Source organism: Heliangelus exortis, chromosome 18 (genome assembly GCF_036169615.1).
Source record: "Heliangelus exortis chromosome 18, bHelExo1.hap1, whole genome shotgun sequence".
Taxonomy (NCBI): Eukaryota; Metazoa; Chordata; class Aves; order Apodiformes; family Trochilidae; genus Heliangelus; species Heliangelus exortis.
Window position 1 is genome coordinate 1,748,902 of NC_092439.1, and position 21,195 is coordinate 1,770,096.

The 21,195-nt window shown below is 50.0% G+C and overlaps 2 protein-coding genes across 5 annotated transcripts; one reads left to right on the forward strand and one right to left on the reverse strand.

The window, feature by feature from the left end:
- Positions 1 to 826: 826 nt before the first annotated feature.
- FTH1 (ferritin heavy chain 1) lies at positions 827 to 5,475 on the forward strand. The gene is made up of 4 exons (XM_071762580.1): positions 827 to 1,151; positions 3,013 to 3,159; positions 4,058 to 4,183; positions 5,133 to 5,475. Exons 1-4 carry the CDS (start codon positions 1,041 to 1,043, stop codon positions 5,295 to 5,297), a joined length of 549 nt encoding a protein of 182 aa, XP_071618681.1. The 5' UTR covers positions 827 to 1,040; the 3' UTR covers positions 5,298 to 5,475.
- A 597-nt stretch (positions 5,476 to 6,072) lies between these two features.
- On the reverse strand, positions 6,073 to 19,103 carry LOC139804843 (bestrophin-1-like). Of its 4 annotated transcripts, XM_071762533.1 has the most exons (10): positions 18,751 to 19,100; positions 16,235 to 16,394; positions 15,272 to 15,366; positions 14,657 to 14,890; positions 13,345 to 13,499; positions 12,185 to 12,262; positions 10,382 to 10,534; positions 9,903 to 9,983; positions 8,771 to 8,922; positions 6,073 to 8,025 (listed from the first exon to the last, which is right to left on the reverse strand). In XM_071762533.1, the coding sequence occupies exons 2-10, from the start codon at positions 16,384 to 16,386 to the stop codon at positions 6,825 to 6,827; spliced, it is 2,301 nt and encodes a 766-aa protein (XP_071618634.1). In that variant the 5' UTR covers positions 16,387 to 16,394; positions 18,751 to 19,100; the 3' UTR covers positions 6,073 to 6,824. The 4 variants fall into 4 exon arrangements, with proteins under 4 accessions (XP_071618634.1, XP_071618635.1, XP_071618636.1 ...); XM_071762534.1 differs by lacking the exon at positions 18,751 to 19,100 and having other exon boundaries at positions 16,235 to 16,680; XM_071762536.1 differs by lacking the exon at positions 6,073 to 8,025 and having other exon boundaries at positions 8,767 to 8,922; positions 18,751 to 19,103.
- Positions 19,104 to 21,195: the final 2,092 nt, after the last annotated feature.

Sequence of the window (21,195 nt, forward strand, 5' to 3'; positions counted from 1 at the left end):
GAGACCCAGAGCCATCACTGCAGCTTTTAACTTGGAGCAGCTTTGAAGAGTTTAGTTAATGTTTTTTTTCATTCGTGTTTGGTTGGGTCATCAGGCTAACCAGGGATTTTGCCCTTTATTTAATTGTTTCTTGCATTTCTTAGGAATATTTTTGAGGCAGTATGCAAAGGAGGGCCTGGTCACTGAAGTCTGAAAATTCACCAGGTCTAGAATCATATAGAATTGTTCTGTGTGTAAAAGACCTTTTAAGATGATGAAGCCCAAATGTTACCTCAATTTTTCCTAGTGTGTAATCTAAATTTACCCACTTCCAGTTAAATAGAACGACCCCTTCTCCTAGCACTACAACTGCTAGTGGGTCCCCAACTGCTTACACAGCTCCAAAGTTTACTATTAAGCTTTAAAATCTGTTTTGGGTTGAACAAACACATCTTGATACCTGCAGGGCCACGAGGGCCTTCACCCTCTGGGCACAAGGCAGCGGGAGTCACCACTTTCTGGCGGGGAGACACCCCCGACTCCATGTTTAGGCTGGGACGGGGGTCACTAAACGCAGAGGGGGGAAGTTTGTCGGTTTAAGGGTGGAAGGAGGCAAGGAGGGGGTTGCCGAGACGCCTTTGGAGCAGCCCCAGCTCCCACACGGCTGAGGCGCTGCCCGCACCGCCCCTGAGGGAAGGGGACGACACCGCGCGCGGGAGGCGGGAAAGGCGGTGGGCGGGGCCGAGGCGCGCGCGGCGGGGGGAGGTGCTGAGTCACGCTGGGCCAGCAGACGGGAGGCCCCGCCCCTCTGCGTGACGTCAGGCGGGGGGGTGGGTGGATGGGTGGGGCCCTGCGCGCGCCGTGACGCCATCGTCGCTATAAATGGCGCGGATCGCAAGCGCCGCTCCTCACAGCGCGTCGGCGAGGCGAAGCGGAGCGGGTTCCTGCGTCAACAGTGCTTGGACGGAACCGGCGACGCTCGGGCCCGCCGCCCCCCTCCACCACCGCTACCACCTTCACCTTCTTTTGCACCCACCGACTCGCCCTCTTCAGGCATCGCCATGGCAGCTCCCCCTTCACAGGTGCGCCAGAACTACCACCAGGACTGCGAGGCCGCCATCAACCGGCAGATCAACCTGGAGCTCTACGCTTCCTACGTGTACCTCAGCATGGTGAGAGGCGCGGGGTCGGGGGTGAAGGGGGCGATGCTCATGGGGTTGGGATAAAGGAGGGCAAGGGGGGAGGCGTGAGGCCTCCAGGGAGAGGCGCCTCAGGCCTATCCAGCAGTCCCAATGCTTAGCTTGGGGCAGGGGGTCAGCCTCGTGGGGAGGGGGAGTGTAGGTTGCCCCCCCCCCCCCGGTATGGCTTTTCTCAGAGGTCCGCCCTGTGTTTGGGCCCTGCCGGGATGGGGGAATAAGTGTCGCACCTCACGTGTGAGGCCCGAGAAAGGGGGAGGGGAGAGCTGGGGTGGTGGGTTGGTGATAGGAGGGGAATATCTCGTAAGGGATAAAAACGTAACCGTGGTGTGAGGGGCCAGCCCGGGCCCTCCGTGCTGCCCCAGCAGCCTCCTTGCTGCCGGGAAGGGGGAGTGGGGGGGGGTGGGTGAGGTGGAGTTCTGAGCGCCGGGCGGTGCCTGCGGGCCCAGCCCTGCTCCTCCTCCTCCTCCTCCACCGCCTCGGGGCCCTTCTCGGCCTTGCCCGGGGGGAGGGGCAGCCTCTTGTTTTCTATAGGTGAGGCCTTTATCTCGGGACGAGCCGCAGTTACACGTTAACCGAGCTCTGTCCCTTGCCCTTGGCGGCCTCGTTATCAGTACAGCTCAGCAGCTTTTAAGCAGCTCTGCCCTTGGGGCTGGGTTGGATATAGTAGGAGTTGACTAACGAAGCGATTGGCACCTTTCCCACAGGCGTTCTTGTCTCTCGGGCAAGGTTTTCTTTTTCCGTATGTAGTTTTCGAAAGGGAATTAGTTAGGAATCTCTGGTTTGTGTGGAGCTGTGCTTACATGTCCCATTTGGCATACAGCTGCGATTTTAGCCATAGCTCAGATAGGGAGCTTTGGTCCAAACAACTCCTCTGCCCTGTGGCCGTGCAGGTAACTCGAGAGTTTTTGTAGTAACCCTGCAGTATGTTGTGGCACGTAGGTGTAGAACTTAACAGCTCGTTTTTGCCTTACTCTGAAGATCTGCACCTCGGCTCCAAGCTGAATGTTATGTTGGTGGGTGGTTGTGGTACACAAGCACTATAGTGTCTTACCTTGAACCTCCGAGCTGCTGGTTTAAGAGCAGAAAATTCTGTAGCAGTTTGGGAGCTGATACAAAGCTTTCCATTGAACCCTGCCTAATGGCTCTGACCGCAGAACAAATAAGCTGTGTAATGGTTTCTAACTGCTCTTAATAGGGGGTTCTTTGGCTTTCAAAAAAGATGATCTTGTGTCTGCGGTTGAATACCTCTTTTAATTTATCTATTCACTTTTAAATGTGATACGAATTTTTTCCTTTAAGGTAGAAAGTGTGTAGTACATAAGTCTAATCCCTCATAAGGTGAGGGAGCTTTGCAGAAATACTTCAAATTCTGGTCGACCCTTGCTATTGCAAGTCACAACCTTGACTTGTGACCATTGTAAACAAATTCAGGCAAACAAAGGGAGCTGGGGAGGACTTTTCCCTCTTGAAAAAGTTTTGAAGGCTGCCGGGTCCAAATGGTGCTGGGAGGAGCCTGTATCTTTACGGGGTGTGTTTTTATTTCTTTTGTATCTTCAGAATGGAACCATTTATTTGTTTGTGGTTGAGAAGCAGGTTAAAATTTAAACCTGGTCAGTAAAATCCAGCTTGCAACTGCAAAAGGAAGAGTTTTACCACACTGCCCTGCTGTCCTCATGCTATTTCTAGCCTGAGCTTGCACCCCAGCTGTCTTGGGAGCAGGGATGATAAGAAATTGTCTAAAGTCCCAGTTTGGACTTGGCTTGGTGTTGCTGATGGAGTGAGGCTTGCTTCTGAGCTTATGAACTCTTCCTTTTTTTTTTTTTTTTTTTTACAGTCCTACTATTTTGACCGGGATGATGTGGCTCTGAAAAACTTTGCCAAATACTTCAGGCACCAGTCCCACGAGGAACGTGAGCATGCTGAGAAACTGATGAAGCTACAAAACCAGAGGGGTGGACGCATCTTCTTGCAGGACATCAAGGTGAGGAGTGGAGCTGTGGGTTGTTCTGTCTCTGGGCTGGAAGGGGAGGAGTTTCCACTTGGGTCTTCTCCCAGAAGGAGCAGCAGCTGACAGTAGAAAGCACACTGCAGTGCTGTGATCCCAGCGTGGCATTCAGCCCAAAATCTAGATATGTGAAGTAATTCAGCACATAAATTGTGCTGAATAAAAAGTACTTTCTGTGTGAAAAGAGCCCTAGGTGCCTTGCTGTGGGGTGAGGGTAACTAAAGTAAAGTGGGGTTTTCTACCTTAAATTTACAGCAGGAATCTTCTCTGCTTTGTATGCAGTTTTGTAGAGAACTTGACTCTCACCATGGCAAAAGGAAATCTCAAGTTTCCAATTGCTTGTTGATCCCTGTAAGCTTCCACAACACTTTCCTTGGAGTCACTAAATTACATTATCTGGAACAGGGGAAAGTAATAAATTTTGTGGGGGGGGAACAAACAACGTGATGGGCACTTGAGAAGAATTCCCTTATTTACCAGTAGGTCTGAGTGCTTGTAAATACCACTCATAAGCCAGGCAGCTCTGAGCTGAGGAGTCTCAACTCCTTCATTTCTGAGACAGTGCTTGCTGCCTACTTCTAAACAGATGTTTAAGCTGTTAGGCTCCAAAGGGAGGGGGAAGACTGCCTCTCTAGTGGCTTCTTTGCCTACAAGAGCTTGGAGAACATAAGATGAGGAGAACCTAGGGAATGAGGGCAGGTCTGGGATTCAGTTCTGCTCAGTGTGTGCACTGCGTGTCCACCAAGTTTTTGAAGATACCTAAATGCCTGAGCTTCATCTACACAGGCTTTGAGACTGGTGTAAAAGACTCTCTGTTCCCTAATGGGCTGTGAGTACTTATGGAAAATCTGTTTGTGTGCTTTTCCCCTTTCAGAAACCAGATCGGGATGACTGGGAGAATGGTCTGACTGCAATGGAGTGTGCCCTCCACCTGGAGAAGAACGTGAACCAGTCACTGCTGGAGCTGCACAAACTGGCAACTGAGAAGAATGACCCACATGTAAGTGAATGCTGAATCTCAGGGTTTGTGTGTGTCTAACAGTGAGGGTTTAGGGGCAAGCTGTGTGTCCCTGCCATGCCTAAAGGTGAAAAAAGGTGTGAAAGTGCAGCCTTTCCCAGGGAAAACCCAGCTTAGCTGTTGGGTAGGATTATTGTCATCTTTTCAGGAGGTCCTGTTGGAGTGTGTTGAGTAGCAGAAGCCTGCTGCACAGCCCAGTGGGTTTATTGCTTCATTCAAACCTTTCTTTTGCTCTTGGGAACAGAAAATGCTCCTGTACAAACATAAAGAATTAAGATCTGAGGGTTCTTTCTGTGTGGGATGAGTTCTTTGAATCAATGGATGCCTGCAGGGCTGTTACAACATGTAAACATTGCTGCTTCTGAATGCTAAAAGCCCTTACACTTCAGGACACAGTGTCTGAAAACACAGTTTTCCTCTCAGGTGGAAGTCACTGCCTTTTAAAGGTCTCTTCCATCCCAACACATTGCATGGTTCTAGGCTTGGGTTGAGGCTTCTTAATATCAGAAAGAGATGGCCAGGTGTCTGAATCTAAGCACTCTTGGAAGTGTGTAAATCAGAGGGACTTCCAAAAGAAGAAACATTGCTGGACTATTCTACAGGTGTAAATCCTTAGGGTCATGAATTCAAGTGCTATGCAGTGAGGGCTTCTAAACACCTGCAGAAACTTCTGTTGCTTCTGTTTCTGTGATGCCTCTTAAGCTGACATTTACTGCATGGTTCTGAAGCAAGTGTGCCTAGATAAACCTGTCCCTGTTCTGGCATTGCTGAGGCAAAACTAAAGGCTTCTTTCTGGCATCTTCTGCAGCTTCAAAATTCTCATTCTTTATCTTGTCCTTTCTCCAGAGAGGCCTGGTAGGATTTGAGCTGTTGCTTCAGCAGGAGGAGCTGTGTTCAGGCCTGAATTTAAACTCTGTTGTCTCCCTTTCAGTTGTGTGACTTCATTGAGACTCACTACCTGGATGAGCAGGTGAAGTCCATCAAACAGCTGGGTGACCATGTGACCAACCTGCGGAAGATGGGGGCACCAAAATATGGCATGGCAGAGTACCTCTTTGACAAGCACACCCTTGGGGACAGTGACAATGACAGCTGAAGTCTTGCCCAGAGCCACACTGTGGGGTTTCAGTGGGACTCCCGACTTTACTGTCCAGCCATGCATGCATCTTCAGCTATCTAGTTAAACAGTTCTTATTCTCTGTACCAAATACCACCCCTATTTTCTCTTTGTGTTTTGTGTATTGCCCTCCATCCAATAAAGTGACTTGGTTCAAGTTGGCTTTTTCTGTTTCTCTCAGGAGTGAGAGATTTTTGTTCCATGGTCTGTGACCACCATCTTAAGTTGGGCATTGATGCCTCTCAAATATTCCTTCATCTCAGAGATCAGGTTTTACTTAGTGCTTTTATAAAAATTACTCTTCTTCCATCCTGTGGGATCTACTGCAGGAGTTGCTCAGAGACTAAAGTTGTTTTAAAATGCCTTGAAGCTGTTGCTGTAAGGAATCCTCAAGGAAAAGGTGTGGGTATCTGGGCTTGCTGAGTGCATCCCTGTTAAATCAGGCTATTGAAAGGGGATGGGTTGGCACCTCACTGGGAATTTTGCCTGTCTGAAAAATGGTTCTCCTGTATGGAGAAGAGGTCCTGTGAATCAAGATGCTGGGCTGGGCTGAAGCTGCACAAGAACACAGTTTGGAGCTGCAGCACATGGTGACTTCTGTTGGGGTTTAGCAGCTCTACTGGGAAGGCAGCTGGTGGGAAGGGATGTGTAAAACTGTCATGTGATACAGGAGAGACTTCAGCCCTTGCAAGGGGGGAAAAACTGCCATCTCAGTTCCTGTTGCACAAAAACTAAAATGAGGAAACAAAACAGATGGTACTGGAGTTCAGCCTTGCTTTTATTTCCATAGGGAAGACAGTGAAAACTCAGCTGTATGGGGTCTGCTACCATCCAGATGACTTTTTCTGCTCTGAGCACTCAGATTGGTGGCAGATGTGATGTGGAACTTCAAAAGGAAGTGATGTACTTGGCAAATGCTGCTGCCTGCTCTAGTGGACAAGTGCCCTGCCTTACCCTGTTCCTTTCCCACTGCTGGAAAACACCAGCTAGGCATGAATGTGCTGAACCATGGGGCTGCATCACAAATGCTGTGACTTGCTTCAGTCCCTTTCTTTCCTTGGAATATCTTGTGAGTAGCACAAATCCTACCTGAGGCTCCTGATGGGTTTTGTGTCAAATACTAGCATAAACATAAAATACATATTCCTGTTTTGGGCCACACCTGTGCTCCATGTTCTTCATGCAGATACCAGCTGAACTGCTGTTAGGTATATGCAATATATAAGACTCATTTGTTGTTTTGCCACAAGTGTAGAAAGTTTTTTTTTTTTTTTATTTGTTTTATGGTTGCAACACAAGTTGTGCCCGCTGCTGAATGTGAGGCCCGTAGTGATGTGTTTGGTAGTGCTGGCTTCAGCCTTGGGCTGGGCTTGAGCTGAGTGTTCCAGCCAAGAGGTGTTTTGGCTGCTCTGCCCTCCTGTTTGGGTGAGTGCCAGGTGAGGAGATAACTGCAGTATCAGTAACCCAGCAGGAATCTCAACAGAACTGGGTGTCTCTTGGTCTCCTCTACCTGTACTCATCTAACTGCTCTTCACACGCGTTTTCACTCGTCTCCATGATCACCTCCATCAGCCCCACCAAGTCCCCTTCAGCTAGAGAGATTCCAGAGTCATTGGGGGATGGACTCTCTGCTCTTCTTGCCTCTTTTGTAGGAGGAGTATTAGTGTTTCCAGTTCCAGTATCTCTTGTAGTCCTGGAAACCTCTCCTGGATGCTGCTCTGAAGCGCCGGCTGCGTCGTCTAAACTGAGGCTGCGAGCGTCAGGAACCACGTTCCCCATGTGGGATCTCTCCAGCACTGGAGATGTCACAGGAGGGAATGAGAAGCAGAGGGAGGCACTGCCTCCAGGAGTTTTGGTACTGGGGGTGTGAAAGGCACTCGAATGCTCAGAGGGGGGGGTAGCTGATGCTGTGTTCTCCAGGGTTAGCTGGGGTGGGTGTGAACCTTTCAGGAAGCTCTTCAGACTCTTGAAGCTACCCTGCTTCTCATGGTCTGGGGACTCGTCCATGAAGGGAAATTTAAGGTTATCTGATGCTGTGGACTGAGCTCCTGGACTTCCTGTGGTGACATCTCTGCTTTTACTGCTAGAGCTGCTCTTCTCCTCTTCTACTGTTAGAATCAATGAGTCGGGACCTTTGCTCCGATCCGTTGGCCAAACAAACGTTTCCTTTGCACCCGAGCCAAGGGAGCTCTGACTTTTATTTGTATCACTGACCTTAGAAGGTGAGGAATTGGCAATGACATCTCTGAGAGAAGTTGAGCAGGCAGCAATGCTGGAGAGAGCAGGAGGCTTCTTACGGCCTTGACGTCGGGGAGGGAAGATCATGGGGATGGAGCTGATGGGTGTCTGTGGAGCACTGTAGAAACCAGGTCTCTCATAAAACGGGGTTGACATGAAGGCATCAAACTCCCTTAGTTTTCTGTCTTCGCTGTCCCACTGCTCCTGTGAACTGGAGTCTCCCCTTGGCTGGTTGATGCCACAGGGGCTGCCAGGCTTGCCCATGTCTTGGTATGCATACTGGGAGAAGGGGGATGCGGGGTCTCCTCGCTTGCGCAGCAGGTTCATCCGGGAAGAGGACCTGGAGGAGCTTGGTGACTGCACGCCAAGGAGGCGGCCCAGGTGTCCCAGAAGGGGTGTGGAGTGGTTGGCCTCCTCGTTCTCTTTAATTTGCTGCAGGGGTTGGAATTCCATCTCTTCTTTCTGCATGCTGAGGAAAGACAAAAGGGGCTGTGACACCGCCACAAAAAAGAGGTGGGTTCTGGTAGGGAGGTGAGCAGCACAGGGAGCACTGCTGCCAGGGACAAGCCTCTCCCAGGGTTGCTATTGTGTCAACCTCCCATGATGGGGATGCTCACAGTAGAGGGGAGGGGGCAAAGAGGTCAGAGGCATCCTTTTCTGAATGGTTGAGAGAGTAGGGGTTGTCCTGTCCGAAGAAGAAAAGGCTTTGGGGAGACCTCAGAGCACTCTGAAGTACCTGAAGAGAAGATAGAGTGGGACTTTTGATGAGGGCATGGAGTGACAGGACAAGGTGGAATCATACTAAGCTGAAGCAGGGGAGATTTAGGTTAGATACTAGGAAGAAATTCTTTCCTCTCAGGGTGGTGAAACACTGGCTCAGAGAAAATGTGGATGTCTCCTTCTTGGAAGTGTTCAAGGCCAGATTGGACAGGGCTTGGAGCAATTTGGTCTTCTGGGAGGTGCCCCTGCTTATGACCCAGGGGCTGGAACTAGGATGGTCTTTAAGGTCCCTTCCAACCCAAACCAGTGTGGGATTTTCCATGGGGGATGTTGGCTATTGTATTTGGACAAGCCTGGAAGTATCTTAGAGCAAGATTCCACGGACTATGGAGAAGGATATTAGTGCTCTCTCTTACTCCTCAAGTACAATATCCTGCACGAGGCTTGATCCAAGGTGAACACAGACTGGTGTGGCACCCTGTGGCTGCACTCACCTGATATCAAAGGTTGAGCCAAGGAATGATGGGCGCTTGTACTCAGCAGTGGCTGCAGTGTAGGGTGGCTGAGGGTCTGGCTCATTCCAGTATAGGTCCTTCTCCAGAATGGGCAAATCCTGATGCATCTCATCCACTGCCATAAGGGAGACCTGCAAGGGACAGCAGAGATGTGATATGGGGTGAGTGCTTGTTATTGGTGGACAAAGGAATGCTGGGCAGGAGGGGGTGATGTAGTGAGGTGAGTGGTTGGGCTTGCTGTGTGGGTTTCTGTTGCTTGGGGTTGTTTTTCCCAGGGAAAGATTTGATTAATGGGAAGGAAAGTGATGCTGAGGGAGACAGGAAAACAATATTCTCACTAAGACTGAAGGGCTGAGTGTTAATGCAGGCTTAAGGTGGAGAGTTGTTGCATGGAAGAAAGCAGAGTGAGAGAGTTTTAAATACAGAGGGTGGGAAAAGCTAGGGAGAGGCAGGAATGTGAAAGAAATTTTTCAGTGTGAAGGTGGTGAGATACTGGAATATGCTTCCCAGAGAAGCTGTGGCTGCCCCATCCCTGGAAATGTTGAAGGCCACGTTGGACAGTGCTTTGAGCATCCTGGTCCAGTGGGAGATGTCCCTGCCCATGCAGGGGGTTTGGAACTAGGTGATCTTTAAGGCTCATTCCAACCCAAATAATTCTGTGGTTCTATGAAAGGTACCAAGGGCTTGAAAGGAACAATCTGGATCCATCATGTGTGTCACAGTGTGGACTACAGCTGCAGTCAGTCTCTGTGTACAAAGATGCACCAAAAGTCATGTTGTCCCTGGTGTGGGGAGGTCTTCCTGTCACAGGGCCCATGTTCTTCTTGGAGCATGGGATATCTCCTTGGCTCCTGAGGGCAACCACTGAGTTGGCCACCTTCATATTTGTTGGGAAGCCTCATGCTCTCCTGCTCTTCTACCCATCTCCTTCTAAAGGTCCTGGGCTTCTTCTAAACATGCAGCTGACACCTCAGGAAAGTGCAAGGGGAGGTGAGGTGGCAGAGGTGTTGGAGGAGAATTTTGTGACTGATTGCTAAGCCCTCAGGTGCAGTTTTGCTTTAGTGTTCCTCTGCAGGTCAGACTCATCTGAAGGATTCTGCCTTCACTTTACCTGCAGGTTCCTGTCGATGAGCCAGTTGGTTTCAAAGTCATCATCATCCTCCCCAAAAGGGTTGATGAGCTGCTCAGCCACCTGCATGTGGAGAAGATACAGCAAAGGTCATCATGGTCATACCTGTCCCTTTCTCTGCAGGCAGAAGGGCTGTGGGGCAGAGTCAAGCATCATGTCTCCTGAAATTGGAGCAATGCTTTTCCTCCCAAAAAGGAGTGGGCTAATAAAAGTGTAGCCCACTGCCTTCCTTTTTCCTCAGGCAGATCAGGACCAAAGCTTAGGAAAGATAGAGCTGATCTCCAGGGTGAAACACTCAGAAACTGAGAAGGGCTCAGCAATACCCTCAGCCCCCATTGGCTTCCCCTTTCTCTGCTGCCTACAGGCCAAAGAATGCAGCTGGGTCCCTGGTGAGCAAGAGGCTGGGACAAACCCTCAGCTGGGGCAGATTTGGGCTCCAGACATATTTTTCTTGGGCTTACCTTTAACCAGCCAGCATAGAAGAAGAACTGCAGGAACGTAAAGACAGGCACGAAGAGATCCAGTTCATGGCCAGGATAGGCTTTCTCTGGATCCAGGAACTGCCTTCCAATCAGACAGGCCAGGAAGAAGCTGTAAACAGCCACGGTCACCACCTGGGAAAGATGCCAGGGGACATATCAGAAGAGTTTGAGTTCCCAGCTTGCTTTCCCAGCATCAGTTCCACCCCACACATCTCCAAACAGCAGCAGGCTGCTGCTCTTTTGAAAAGCCTTGGATTGAGTTCTGACAGGCTTCTTCCTCCTCTCCTTTTTTGCAGGAAGATGGATTTCCACTGCAGAAAGCTTCAAACGTACCCTTTGCCCTTCAGCTTTTACACAGGCTGTATTTCATTCCAGGCTGTCCCAGGAATGATATTTGCCTTCCACAGAAAGGCAGTGACAGAAGAAAGCATGTGACATCCTGGATGGAAAGAGCCTGAACAACCTGCCGTGTGGTTGTGCTGCTGCTGAAGTAAGGGGTGCTGTGAGCTCTTTCCATTCTTGCCCTTCCCTCTTCTGAAAGCTGCTTTGAGCCCCTCATGGCTCAGCCTGTCCTGGCAGGCTGCTTCCAAGCCAGGGAGGGGAAACTCTGTCAGTGCTGCCAGCTCTCAACCAGCTCCTTCCTTCCTGCTCCTCATGCTGGGCCTATTTTTATTTTTTTTTGTTTTATATTTGCCTGCTTGCTTGCCCAGATTTCAAGCTACAATGAGCTCTGTGCTTTTCTCTGTAATCAGAGGGAACTTCCTCTTTTTAAAATTAAAAGCAGCTGAGAGTGCTGTGTGGTGGTTTCTTGACGCAACAAGCAAGAGGGTTCAAAATAAACACCCAGCATCACAAGACTCTGGAGCCAAGCCATGTAGTGAGCAGTGTGGGGCTGTTCCATGGTGGGCAGGAGAGAGAACACCTGGAATTGCCAGGATTTGTGTTTGGAAACCTAGATAACAAAATAATGTGCTGTGTATTGCAGAGGGAGCAAAGGCACACTTTGATTTTGCTTTTATTCTTAGTGTGCAAGACACTGGTCTGTGTAGGAATATCATTTCCCAGTGTGTTCTTCATCAACCTTCAGCACAGCATGAGGAAAACAGTTCTCATTTCACAGCTCTTTGTGTTATCTGAGCTGCTGGGATGGGGGAGACAAAAGGGCAGATTGGTGCCGAGGTGTCTGTCTGGGATTGCATCAGGAGAACAGCCCAGGAGAAGCACTCAGCTCCCTCTCACCCAAGTGGCAAAGCTCCATCAGAGCTGCTCTGCCACCCGTGGGGGTCATCCCGGGGGTGTTTCATAGAATCATAGAAGAATTTGGGTTGGAAGGGACCTCTAAAGTCATCTTGTCCAAGCCCTCTGCAGTAAGCAAGGACATCCTCAACTAGATCAGGTTGCTCGGAGCCTCTTCAAGCCTCACCTTGAGTAAGTTTGAATAAGTTTCTGCAGAGGTGGCTGTGTCTGAGTTAGGGCAATAAGGCTGGGCTGGCTCCATGCTGCTGAGCTACAAATCCTAGAATAGTTTGGGTTGGAAGGGATCTTTAAAACTCATCTAGTCCAACCCCCCTGCAGTGAACATCTTTAACTAAATCAGGTTGCTCAGAGCCCTGTCCAGCCTGACCTTGGATGAGCTGATGTGTGTTGTTGGGGATGAGGTGTCCAAGTGCATCTCACCTCAGCCTGGTTCACGTGTGAGGGGACACAGGGGTGCCCCCTGTGGCACAGGGCAACGTGCCTGGGCTGTGAGCAGGGCAGGAGGTGTGTGGGATCCCCTCTCACCTGAGTGTACACCAGGGGGATGCTGATCCAGTCGTAGCCGTAGAGTCGCCCGCACTGGCTGCGCAAGGTGTTGAGTTCCTGGGGGGAGGAAAAGGAGTGGCCTGTGTCACCAGAGCTTGGCATCTCCTTCCTGGGCACACTGACTCCATCCCTATTGCCCAGAGCAAGTTTTCCACATGGACTTTGGTTGTTGGGGAAGCTTTTTTGACCTCTTCTGGTGTCTTCCAGAGACATGCTTCCTTTCAGCTTCCCATCTGTATTGCTTCAGCCCATTCCCTCCCATTCATACCTCCTCTAGAAGAGGGGGCTCAGCCAGGACTCCTGCTCCCTTTTGGTGTCCATCAGCAAGGTCTCACTCTTACCCTGGAGGAGCTCTTTGCCCCCTGGGTGTCTCCAAAAAGATCCCATCCTAGCTCACTTCATAATAGAGTTTTTCTCCTCCCAAACAGGTTAGGCAAAGAATGTCTGGGGAGCATCCATTTCTCTCTCCTGAATATACAGTGAGTCTAGATAAATACCCAGAGGGAGATCTCCCTCTCTGGGCAGATGAATCTCACTCCAGGCAACAGAAACAATGTGACTTTCTCTGCACATGAATACCAGGAAGGATGAGCTGGTCTGGACTGTTTTTTCTCTACAGCTGGGCAGGGATCATTGCCAGGTCTTGCCTGTGGAGCATGGCCTGCTTCCCAGGATTATCTTAGAGTTTTCAATAGTGAAGTTTTCTACACAGACCTTGGTTGTTAGGGATGCTTTTGACCTCTCCTGGTCTCTTCCAGATACATGATTCCTTGTGGCTTTCCCTCTGTGTTCTAGAGACCTCCAGTGACCACTGTACTTTGCTGCTCTGGAGTGTGTGAAGGCTGATGAAGGACCTGCTACATGTGTGTCTCCCACTACTACCAACTAGATGTGAGTCCCAGTCCCACACTGGAGGAAGCTGTCACATCCCCTCCCTACCCTGTCAGTAGGCCACAAAAAGCTCTGCTCTGTCACAAGCTGCAGAGCAGCCATGGGGACATTTCCCATCACAGTTAATGTAATATCCCCAGGAACTTGTCTCACTGCCCAGCCTCACCATTCCTATTGCTCTGGAAATCCCTGGACCCAGAAGACTGGACAAGGATCTCACACATTTGCCTCTTGCCTGAGTCACTCACATTCAGGATGCCTTGGAGCAGCACGCTGTCCCGGATCCTCCCCTCGTTCCTTGCCTTCACAGCCAGGTTGGAGAACCACACACAAGGGATCCAGAACTTGTTGTGGGGAGAATTCAAGCTCTCAAACTTCTTGTGCTCTTCTGGTGTCATGAGGCCTGGGTGGAAAAGAGTAGATGGGAGAGGAATGGCCACAGAGAGCTGAAAGGAATTGATCTGGTCTCAACTGAAAACATTAAATCTCAGGTGGTTGCTTTAGTGCTCCTTAAAAATCACAGGGAAGACTCAGGTGCTCAGCCTTGGCGAGACACACAGGAGGAGGAGCAGTCTTGTTAAAACATTTGAGTTCCAGGAGTGAGAGGCAGCTTTTATCTCACTCCACTGTGGATATCTGCAGTATATGTGACCAGCTCACAGTCAGCATGGGAGATAAAGTACTGCTGAGGGTGCAGTTGCCTGGTGTACACAGGTAATTGTGGAGAATTGGATAACATCTGTCCCTGAGGTGCCTGTTTCTCTTTCTGGATTGCAAAGGGAACCATGACTAGGGTGGGTACAGACATCTCCCTTCAGCCAGCCTGGGAAATGCACCTTGGGAAGCATCTTCAGAGAGGATTCAGGGAGCCCAGCAGTTAAAGTGGGAGCTCTGAGGCTCAAATTCCCACTTGCCCTGTGGAAAACTGTTGTCCTGAAGGAGGGACAATCCTACCACTTGGCAGGAGTCTGCTCATGCTCTGTGCATGGGATCATTTACTACAGAGAGCTCTTCCCACACACATTTTCAGTGCAGGGTGAGCAGCTCTGAGTAAAGTCACTGCACCACAGTTACTCTCAAGCTGCTCAGCCAGGGCTGTCCTGTGAGCTGCACTGTATCTGCATTCAGAAACTCGATGCTCCCCTTATTTAAAAAAAAATTTAGCAGAGCCCCTCCATCTCTCAAACAAGCTTTCTGTCAGAGCCCCTTCATCTTTCAAACAAACTTTCTGTCAGAGCCCCTTCATCTCTCAACCAAGCTTTCTGTCAGAGCCCCTTCATCTTTCAAACAAGCTTTCTGTCAGAGCCCCTCCATCTCTCAACCAAGCTTTCTGTCAGAGCCCCTCCATCTTTCAAACAAGCTTTCTGTCAGGAACAAGCATCCTGTGCCTAGCAAACAGTCGATTATCTCCTAGGGGCAGAGCCAGGGCAGGAGCAGCCGCTGAGCACATTCGCGGCGTTCTCCCATCTCCGGGCGGGAATTCTCCTGGCTCCTTGCCAAGGCTTTTTACCCTCAAAACCAGCAGCGAGGTGCCGGTGGCAGAGGTGTCCCAGTGCTGACCTGCCCTGACGACGTGCTCCATGCTGGGGAAGCGTTTGTAGACGGCGGTGCTGACGGAGCGCAGGATGAGGACGCTGCTCAGGTTGCTGTAGCGCATCAGCGTGCGGCGCAGGAGCCGCCCGTACTCGTCCTCCCCGTCCACGTTGCAGGAGACCAAGTTCATGATGCGGTCGGGCCAGGGGATGCTCTCGTACTGAGCCCACCAGCGGGACACCACCAGAGCCACGTAGAAACCTAGAGGTGAGCTGAGCAAATTAATCGACCTGAAGGAGGGGGAGATGGGAATGCTCGTGGGTGGGAAGGCAGGGGTTGATCAGATGGGGGTGCAGCTACCCCTGGGGGGCAATTCAGGTCTCTTTGGGGTTTTTTTTTTAATGCTACTGGGTGCCTGCTCTCCTGGCAGAGCCCAGAAGACTCTGGTACATCTGGACAGTGCAAGCTGTGTGCTGGAGGCACGCCTCACAGCTGCAGCCTGGGATGATGGGTTCTGCTGGAGGATTTTTACAAATGCAGAGGGTGAGATCTGCTCAGCAAATCTTGCTGAGCTCTGGATCAAACCAGGGAGAAGAAACACTGACCCGTTCCTCTTCCCTGTGCCTTCCCAGAGCTTCTTACCCAGCACAAAGGACACGGGGATTAGCTCAGCGTAGCTGTTGCAGTAGAGTGCCAGCTTCTCAAACATCAGCCTTTGGCTCTCACTCAGGATCAGCCTAAAAGGGAGAAAGAGAAACATCAGTCTCAGAGAATAGTCTGGACCTGCAGGGACAGAAACTGAGAGAGGGAAGCCAAGAACAGCACTTTTATGCTGTGAGTCTGAGGATGATGTCACTGAAGAGCCCTCAGGAGCCCAGGACATCAGCCCACCACCCCAAATATCCCACTGACCAATCCGAGGGAGCCAGAAGTGCTCCCTGGTGGAGACTGTGTGGTAAGGGACACAGTCTGATGTCAGGGACATCCCTGTTTTTCTTGCTCAGAAGCATGCTGTATGGCATCCAAGGTTTGACACACAGCTTGGATCTGCACCTTAATTCACTTAATATCCTGCAAAATATCAGTCCAAGCTCTGCTGTTACCTCACTTCTGCCTCTGTTGTAGAACTGCTTCCCTGCCTCTGTGATGGACCTAAGGGACTTCCCTGCCTTTCCTGAGCAAAACCAGACCAGCCACAGACTGCAGTTGCCTCATTACAGATCTGTGGGCTCAGGGTTGATTTCTGCTCTCAAAAATGTACCCAAGGTATTGCCTGTTGTGTAAGAGGGGAAACTCCTTCCTAAAACTCCCACTGTGGGACATTTCCAGGCTTAGTTCAGTCTTGGTCTCCACTGATCTATGCATTATTCTTCTAGAGGTAATCATCAAATACAACACTTCTTCCTAGAGAAGAGAAACTCTGTAGTTCTCAGGATTGAAAAATGAGATTTATCAGCTGCTAAGCCACATTGGAGAAAGGAGGGAATTTTCCTGGTGGCCAGGTCCTGTTCCTCAGGATCACTGTCCCAATCCTGTGTTACTCAGTTGTTCTGCTCCAGGAGAGGCTGAGGGTGAGGGGCTGTGTCAGGGTGTAAGGATGCTTACCTGTAGACCAGACTGATGGTGAAGTAGAGAAAAATAAAAATCAGGAACTCAGAGTAGAGAAGTTTGTAGATACTTCCTTTCCATTGGAGCAGGAGCTGTGAGAAGGTGCCTAGGCGGGCGTCAGCCACACGGTTGGTGTATGTCACTGTCATCACAGGTCCTAGGGAACACACAAAATGAGCAGGTGTTGAAGCTGCCAAACAGCTTGTGCAGAGGGAGCAGACAGGGACACCACAGACAGGGACACCTCGAGTGTCCCAGCAGGCGAGAGAGATGGGAGGAAGAAAGAAAGAGAGGAAGAAACAATGATTTGAAATCAAAAGATAAGATGAAGTCAGTGACGCAAGGAAACAGGAGGAAATTTATGATAGGGAAGTAATTTAATGAGCTTGACATCTTTGTTCTGTATTAGAGATGCTTGTGACCTGGTTACAATGAGAGAGAATGTATTTTTTTGGTGGAGCCTGAGGTTTTGAGTGTTTGGTTATCAGCATTCAATCATGCTGGTTGGTTGGAGTGGTCAGAGCCCTTTTGCCACTGCCTTCCCCAAGATAGCTGTTTAATTTGTTGTCACAAACTCCAAAGTTCTTCCTGTATTTTTGTTTTTCTTGTATTATTTGCTTCAAATTTGTTTTTTCTGTAAATCTGCTTATTGGGAAATGTTTTCCTGGAATACTGCAAGCAAAAAAAAGGAAACACAAAGAAAAAAAAAACCAACAGAGTCAAGAGATCTCTTGGTACTGATCCAGGTGAAGGTATCCCTGGAGATCTGACAGGTTTTATAGCACTTGCTCAACAACATAGCTGTCTTTAAATTTGGGCTGTGGGCCACATCTTGGCTGTGCTGATCCTAGTTCTGCAGGCAGAACAGCTCTTCCAGTTAGAGACCTGAGGGATGGAGCTGGGCCAGGCTCACAGAGCACAAATTCCAGCAACTCCACCACCTCCCCTCTCCTTCAACCATATATTGCACAATAAATCACACTGGATGAAAAAAAGCCATTCAGGCTCAGGAAATGCTTCTCAATCATGCAGCATCTCCATTGCACTTCTTCTGGTCTAACCCTGGGTAAATAATTATTTATTATCAATTAATCATCAGGCTTGCATTCCCATAAACCTAGATTTGTAAAAAAAAAAAAAAAAAAAAAAGAAAAAAAGCATGATCCATGCCAAGCCAGGGTCAGTGGTCCCTTGGTTCATAAATAATTACCCAATGTGAAAACTGTTGGTATTTCTAAATCAAAACATGTTACCCAGGCCATTACACACACATTGCTCTCTGAGACAATAATGTTAGTAGTTATGTTGATAGTTATTCAGGCTCTTCCCTGAGTGATGGAGACAAAGAAGCAGTTCAAGGGACAATTCAGACCTTACTGCTCTGTAGCAGCAGCTGAAGGCAGGTTGGTTTGTGTCCAGCTTCCTCATTTAAGCATCTCAGTGAGAGATCTGCAGTTAGGTGGGGACAGCTCAGGTATCAGTCACTTGGTGCTGTGAACAGCAAACTTTTTTGTTGCCTGCTTCAACCAAACATCATCTTACTCCTGGCTTTGGCTTTTCAGTGCTGCTTCTCCTTTGGGCTTCTGTGTCATAACTCTCCCTGAGTTCCCTCTCAGGGGTTGTGTTGGAGGAGCAGAGCTGACACCTGCCCTTCCAAGGGCTTCCCAGCTGCACAAACACACCTTGCACTAGAGCCTCATGTATATTTATGCCATTTCCATATGTATTTCTGGCCTGGTGCACAGGGACTCAAAAGAATGGTTTTTAACTGCCCTGGAGACTACACAGATGGGCTGTACTGATGAGAAGTGTGAGCAGACACCCATCACTTTGTCAGGGGCTGCTTACAGAAAGCTGGCTCTTTTCTCTATGCTTTGAGTCTCAAAAGTGCTCAGGGAGATTCTTTTGTTGCGTAATTGAAATACAGATTCACTCTTTACCAAACATGGAAAACTTCAGCTCTTGTCCATGCAAATAATGAATGGCACCCACCTCTCTGCAGCTCTGCTCCGATGTGGGATACGAGGCTTTGCCCAGGACTTTTTCCTCCAGCCCTGGTTGGTGAAGACACTTCCCTGCCCACCTGCCAGCCTGTGTTGGACTGTCCTGGGATGTCACTTGGCAGCTGAAATGCTCAAAGTTCCATTTGGGGTTGAGGTACGTGGTGAGAGGTGACTCCCAGCAGCACTGGGGTGGGGATGAGGGAGAAAAAGAACCATCTGTGGATGCCTCCCCAGGGACCTGCTGTCTGCTGCTGCCTGTACCCTCCTGCCTGATCCATCCGGACTAACACCTGGAGGTCAACTGACATTAATCATACTGTGGAAATCCACCACAACCAAGATCTGGCCACAGGAATTTTATCAGGTGCCTGACCCACCGCGTGAGGCACCGAACAGACACCAACAGTCATCACAGAGATGGAGAGCAAGCAGGTGGAGTGAGAGGAGGTCACAGAGAAGCAGGAAGGCAGATGTTGGAAGGAATCTATCTTGGGGATATTCAATACTTACATTCATGGGCTCCTGAGCTGTGCTGGAGGCTCTGGAGGTTTGGTGCCACACGTGTCCTCACTGGGTCCTTTGTGGCCCACGCCAGGCCCGCCTCCTCGTGCCCCCTTGGCTCATGGGGGGGATTGAACCTGACAGACACGGTGTGCTAAGGAGCCTGAAACCCACTTGGGAGCTGCAGCCGGTCACTTGATGCTGTAATCCTTCCTCATTACAAAAGAGACTCTGTTGTCTTTTGCCCTGGTCCCTTCTAATCTTCTGAGTAAGCCCTGCGTGTTTATAGAGGCGTCCGGAGGAGGGGGAGGCAGGGCTGGCTGCTCAGCAGCTGCTGCTAACTCCTGGCACAGCCATGGTGGCTGCCAGTAGAGAGGCATTTTTCCTCTAATTCTTTCCTGTTTGGTCCCCTTCTCTGTGTCACAATCTTACAGGAGCCCCAAGAGATTAAGCAGGGCTGGAATTTTCCACAAAGGCTATAAAAATGTGTCACCCCCGGGGGCTGCAGCCCTCTCTCTTCCCTGGCGAAACTCCTTGCTCCTCAGACCTGGCCTGTGCTCCACCTCCCTCTCAGATGATGTTTCTAACTCCTCACTGACCCGGAGGACTCTGCCATCTCTTCCAGCTGATGTTTGGTTGCTGGGGACTTCTACACTGCCACTGGCTCCCTGAGGCTCTTCTCTGTGTGTTCACTTTTTTTTCTGTTCTCCTCTCCAGCAGTACTTGGGGGTTGTCACTGCTCTTTCATACATGTCACCATGGGAAACACCAGTCCTTGCCTTTGTCCTCAAGCCTCCACCAAGCCAGAGAACTCCTTTCCTTTGTCTCACCAGGGTCTTCAGTCCCTTTTCTGCTCCCAAGCTGTCCTCACGATTTTGACCATCCTTCTCTTCCACCATCTCCTGTCTCATCTTTAAGACATTCACCTTCCACAAGCCTCTGAATCTAGATCCTTTGTCACCAAATCAGTCTTTGTTACCAAATCAGTCAGTGTCACTCTACCCTGTCCCATGTGGTGTTTCTGGTACAGCCCTGGGAATTGCTGTTAACAGTGGGGCAGTGATAGCTTAAAACACAGAAGTCAGTGCCAGCATTAGAGGTTTTATTTCTGGGGTAGGCTGTGATATATTGGTTTACCTCTAGTCCTGATTCCTTCTTGACAAAAGTGGAGGGAACAATGCTTGCTTCTCTGTGGCACCAAAGCCATGGAGATCCCCTGACTTCTGCTGGGTAGAAGCTGCTTTGTGTTGGATTGTGTGTTATGCAGAAGGATGTGGGCACACAGCTGGGGGGAGTAAGTTACAACTTACCCATGCAACTGGGAGGCTGCCACACCATGCTTTAGGAGAATGGGTATAATTGCAGAAGGGAAGGACCTGGAGCACTTGGACTTATCAGAGTCCTTCCTGCATGAACACTGCATCCCAGGTGCTGGAGCCCCCTGGCCAGAGATGATACCTTGTTCTGAAAGTTGGAGGGCAATGCAGAAGAGAAAACAGCAGCATAGTGGTTCTGCAGTGTGAGATACAGCCCTGGCAGGAGAAGCAGAGGTACATGGAGGACTGAGAGAACCTACATTCAAGTTGTGGAACCAGATAATGGCTCTTATCAGTGGCCAGAAGGCAGTGAGTCTGGGGTTGTCTCAGTGGCCCAACCACAGCAGACTCATGGTACTGAAGGAGCAGGTGGCTTTGTGCCTACTCACCTGGCACCTGCCAGCTCAGGGAGAAAGGGAAGAGTCCACCAGGACCAAGACACCTCAGCTGCCCTCTCTTTGCTCTGGGTCAGCAGTGTTGTGTCAGTCCCTGTGTGAGTGGCATCTGTCTGGGACAGGAGCTGGGGTGCCCTGGTTTTACTGAGGCTCCAGGGCAGTCTTGTCCCTCAGAGGTGTAATTTTTGTGTCATCTGCTTTGTTATGGGGCTGGGCTTGCTGTGAGGTCCCTGAAACTTTGTTCCTAGGTTGCTGCTGCTCCCAAAGGGTCCTTCTATGGTTAGGAACAGGGTCCCCAGCTGATTTGGGACCGTGACAATATCTCAAAACACTCAAAGAGCTCTGTGAGGGGCCATAAGAGCTGGGAGAGCACAGGGATGGACACTCTAAAGGCAAGGTGGTCCATGCAAGGGCCCCTCTCCATGATTGGGAGGGGAGGCTCTTTGTGGAAATATCCAGAGAGATGGAATTAGTGGGCAGGCAGGCTGAGATGGGGGGGACAGGGGACAAAAATGGTTCAGGTGAGAGATTTGCTGGAGCTCTTGAGAGTGGTTGACCCCTGGAGACTCCAAAATGAAAGAGAAAAACCTCAAGTGTCCTGCTCTTTGCAGAGGGATGTGCTGGCATCTGGGGAACTCTGCTGCCCTCCTCTGAGAGTAGCTCAGCTGGCAGCTGCTGTTGGGACAGCACGAAATATCTGTGGTATTTAACATGAAAGTAAATAACTTGGGCAGTTTTTTACC

Bases quoted from the DNA above. Each gene is read 5' to 3' on its own strand.
- FTH1 (XM_071762580.1), top strand. From the start codon at position 1,041: ATGGCAGCTCCCCCTTCACAGGTGCGCCAGAACTACCACCAGGACTGC. The intron at 1,152-3,012 runs GTGAGAGGCGCG...TTTTTTTTACAG, and splicing joins CCTACGTGTACCTCAGCATG to TCCTACTATTTTGACCGGGA. The intron at 4,184-5,132 runs GTAAGTGAATGC...TCTCCCTTTCAG, and splicing joins CTGAGAAGAATGACCCACAT to TTGTGTGACTTCATTGAGAC.
- LOC139804843 (XM_071762533.1), bottom strand. From the start codon at position 16,386: ATGACAGTGACATACACCAACCGTGTGGCTGACGCCCGCCTAGGCACC. The intron at 13,500-14,656 runs GTCAGCACTGGG...TTTTCCACCCAG, and splicing joins GGAGCACGTCGTCAGGGCAG to GCCTCATGACACCAGAAGAG. The intron at 12,263-13,344 runs GTGAGTGACTCA...TCCTCCCCCCAG, and splicing joins TGCTCCAAGGCATCCTGAAT to GAACTCAACACCTTGCGCAG.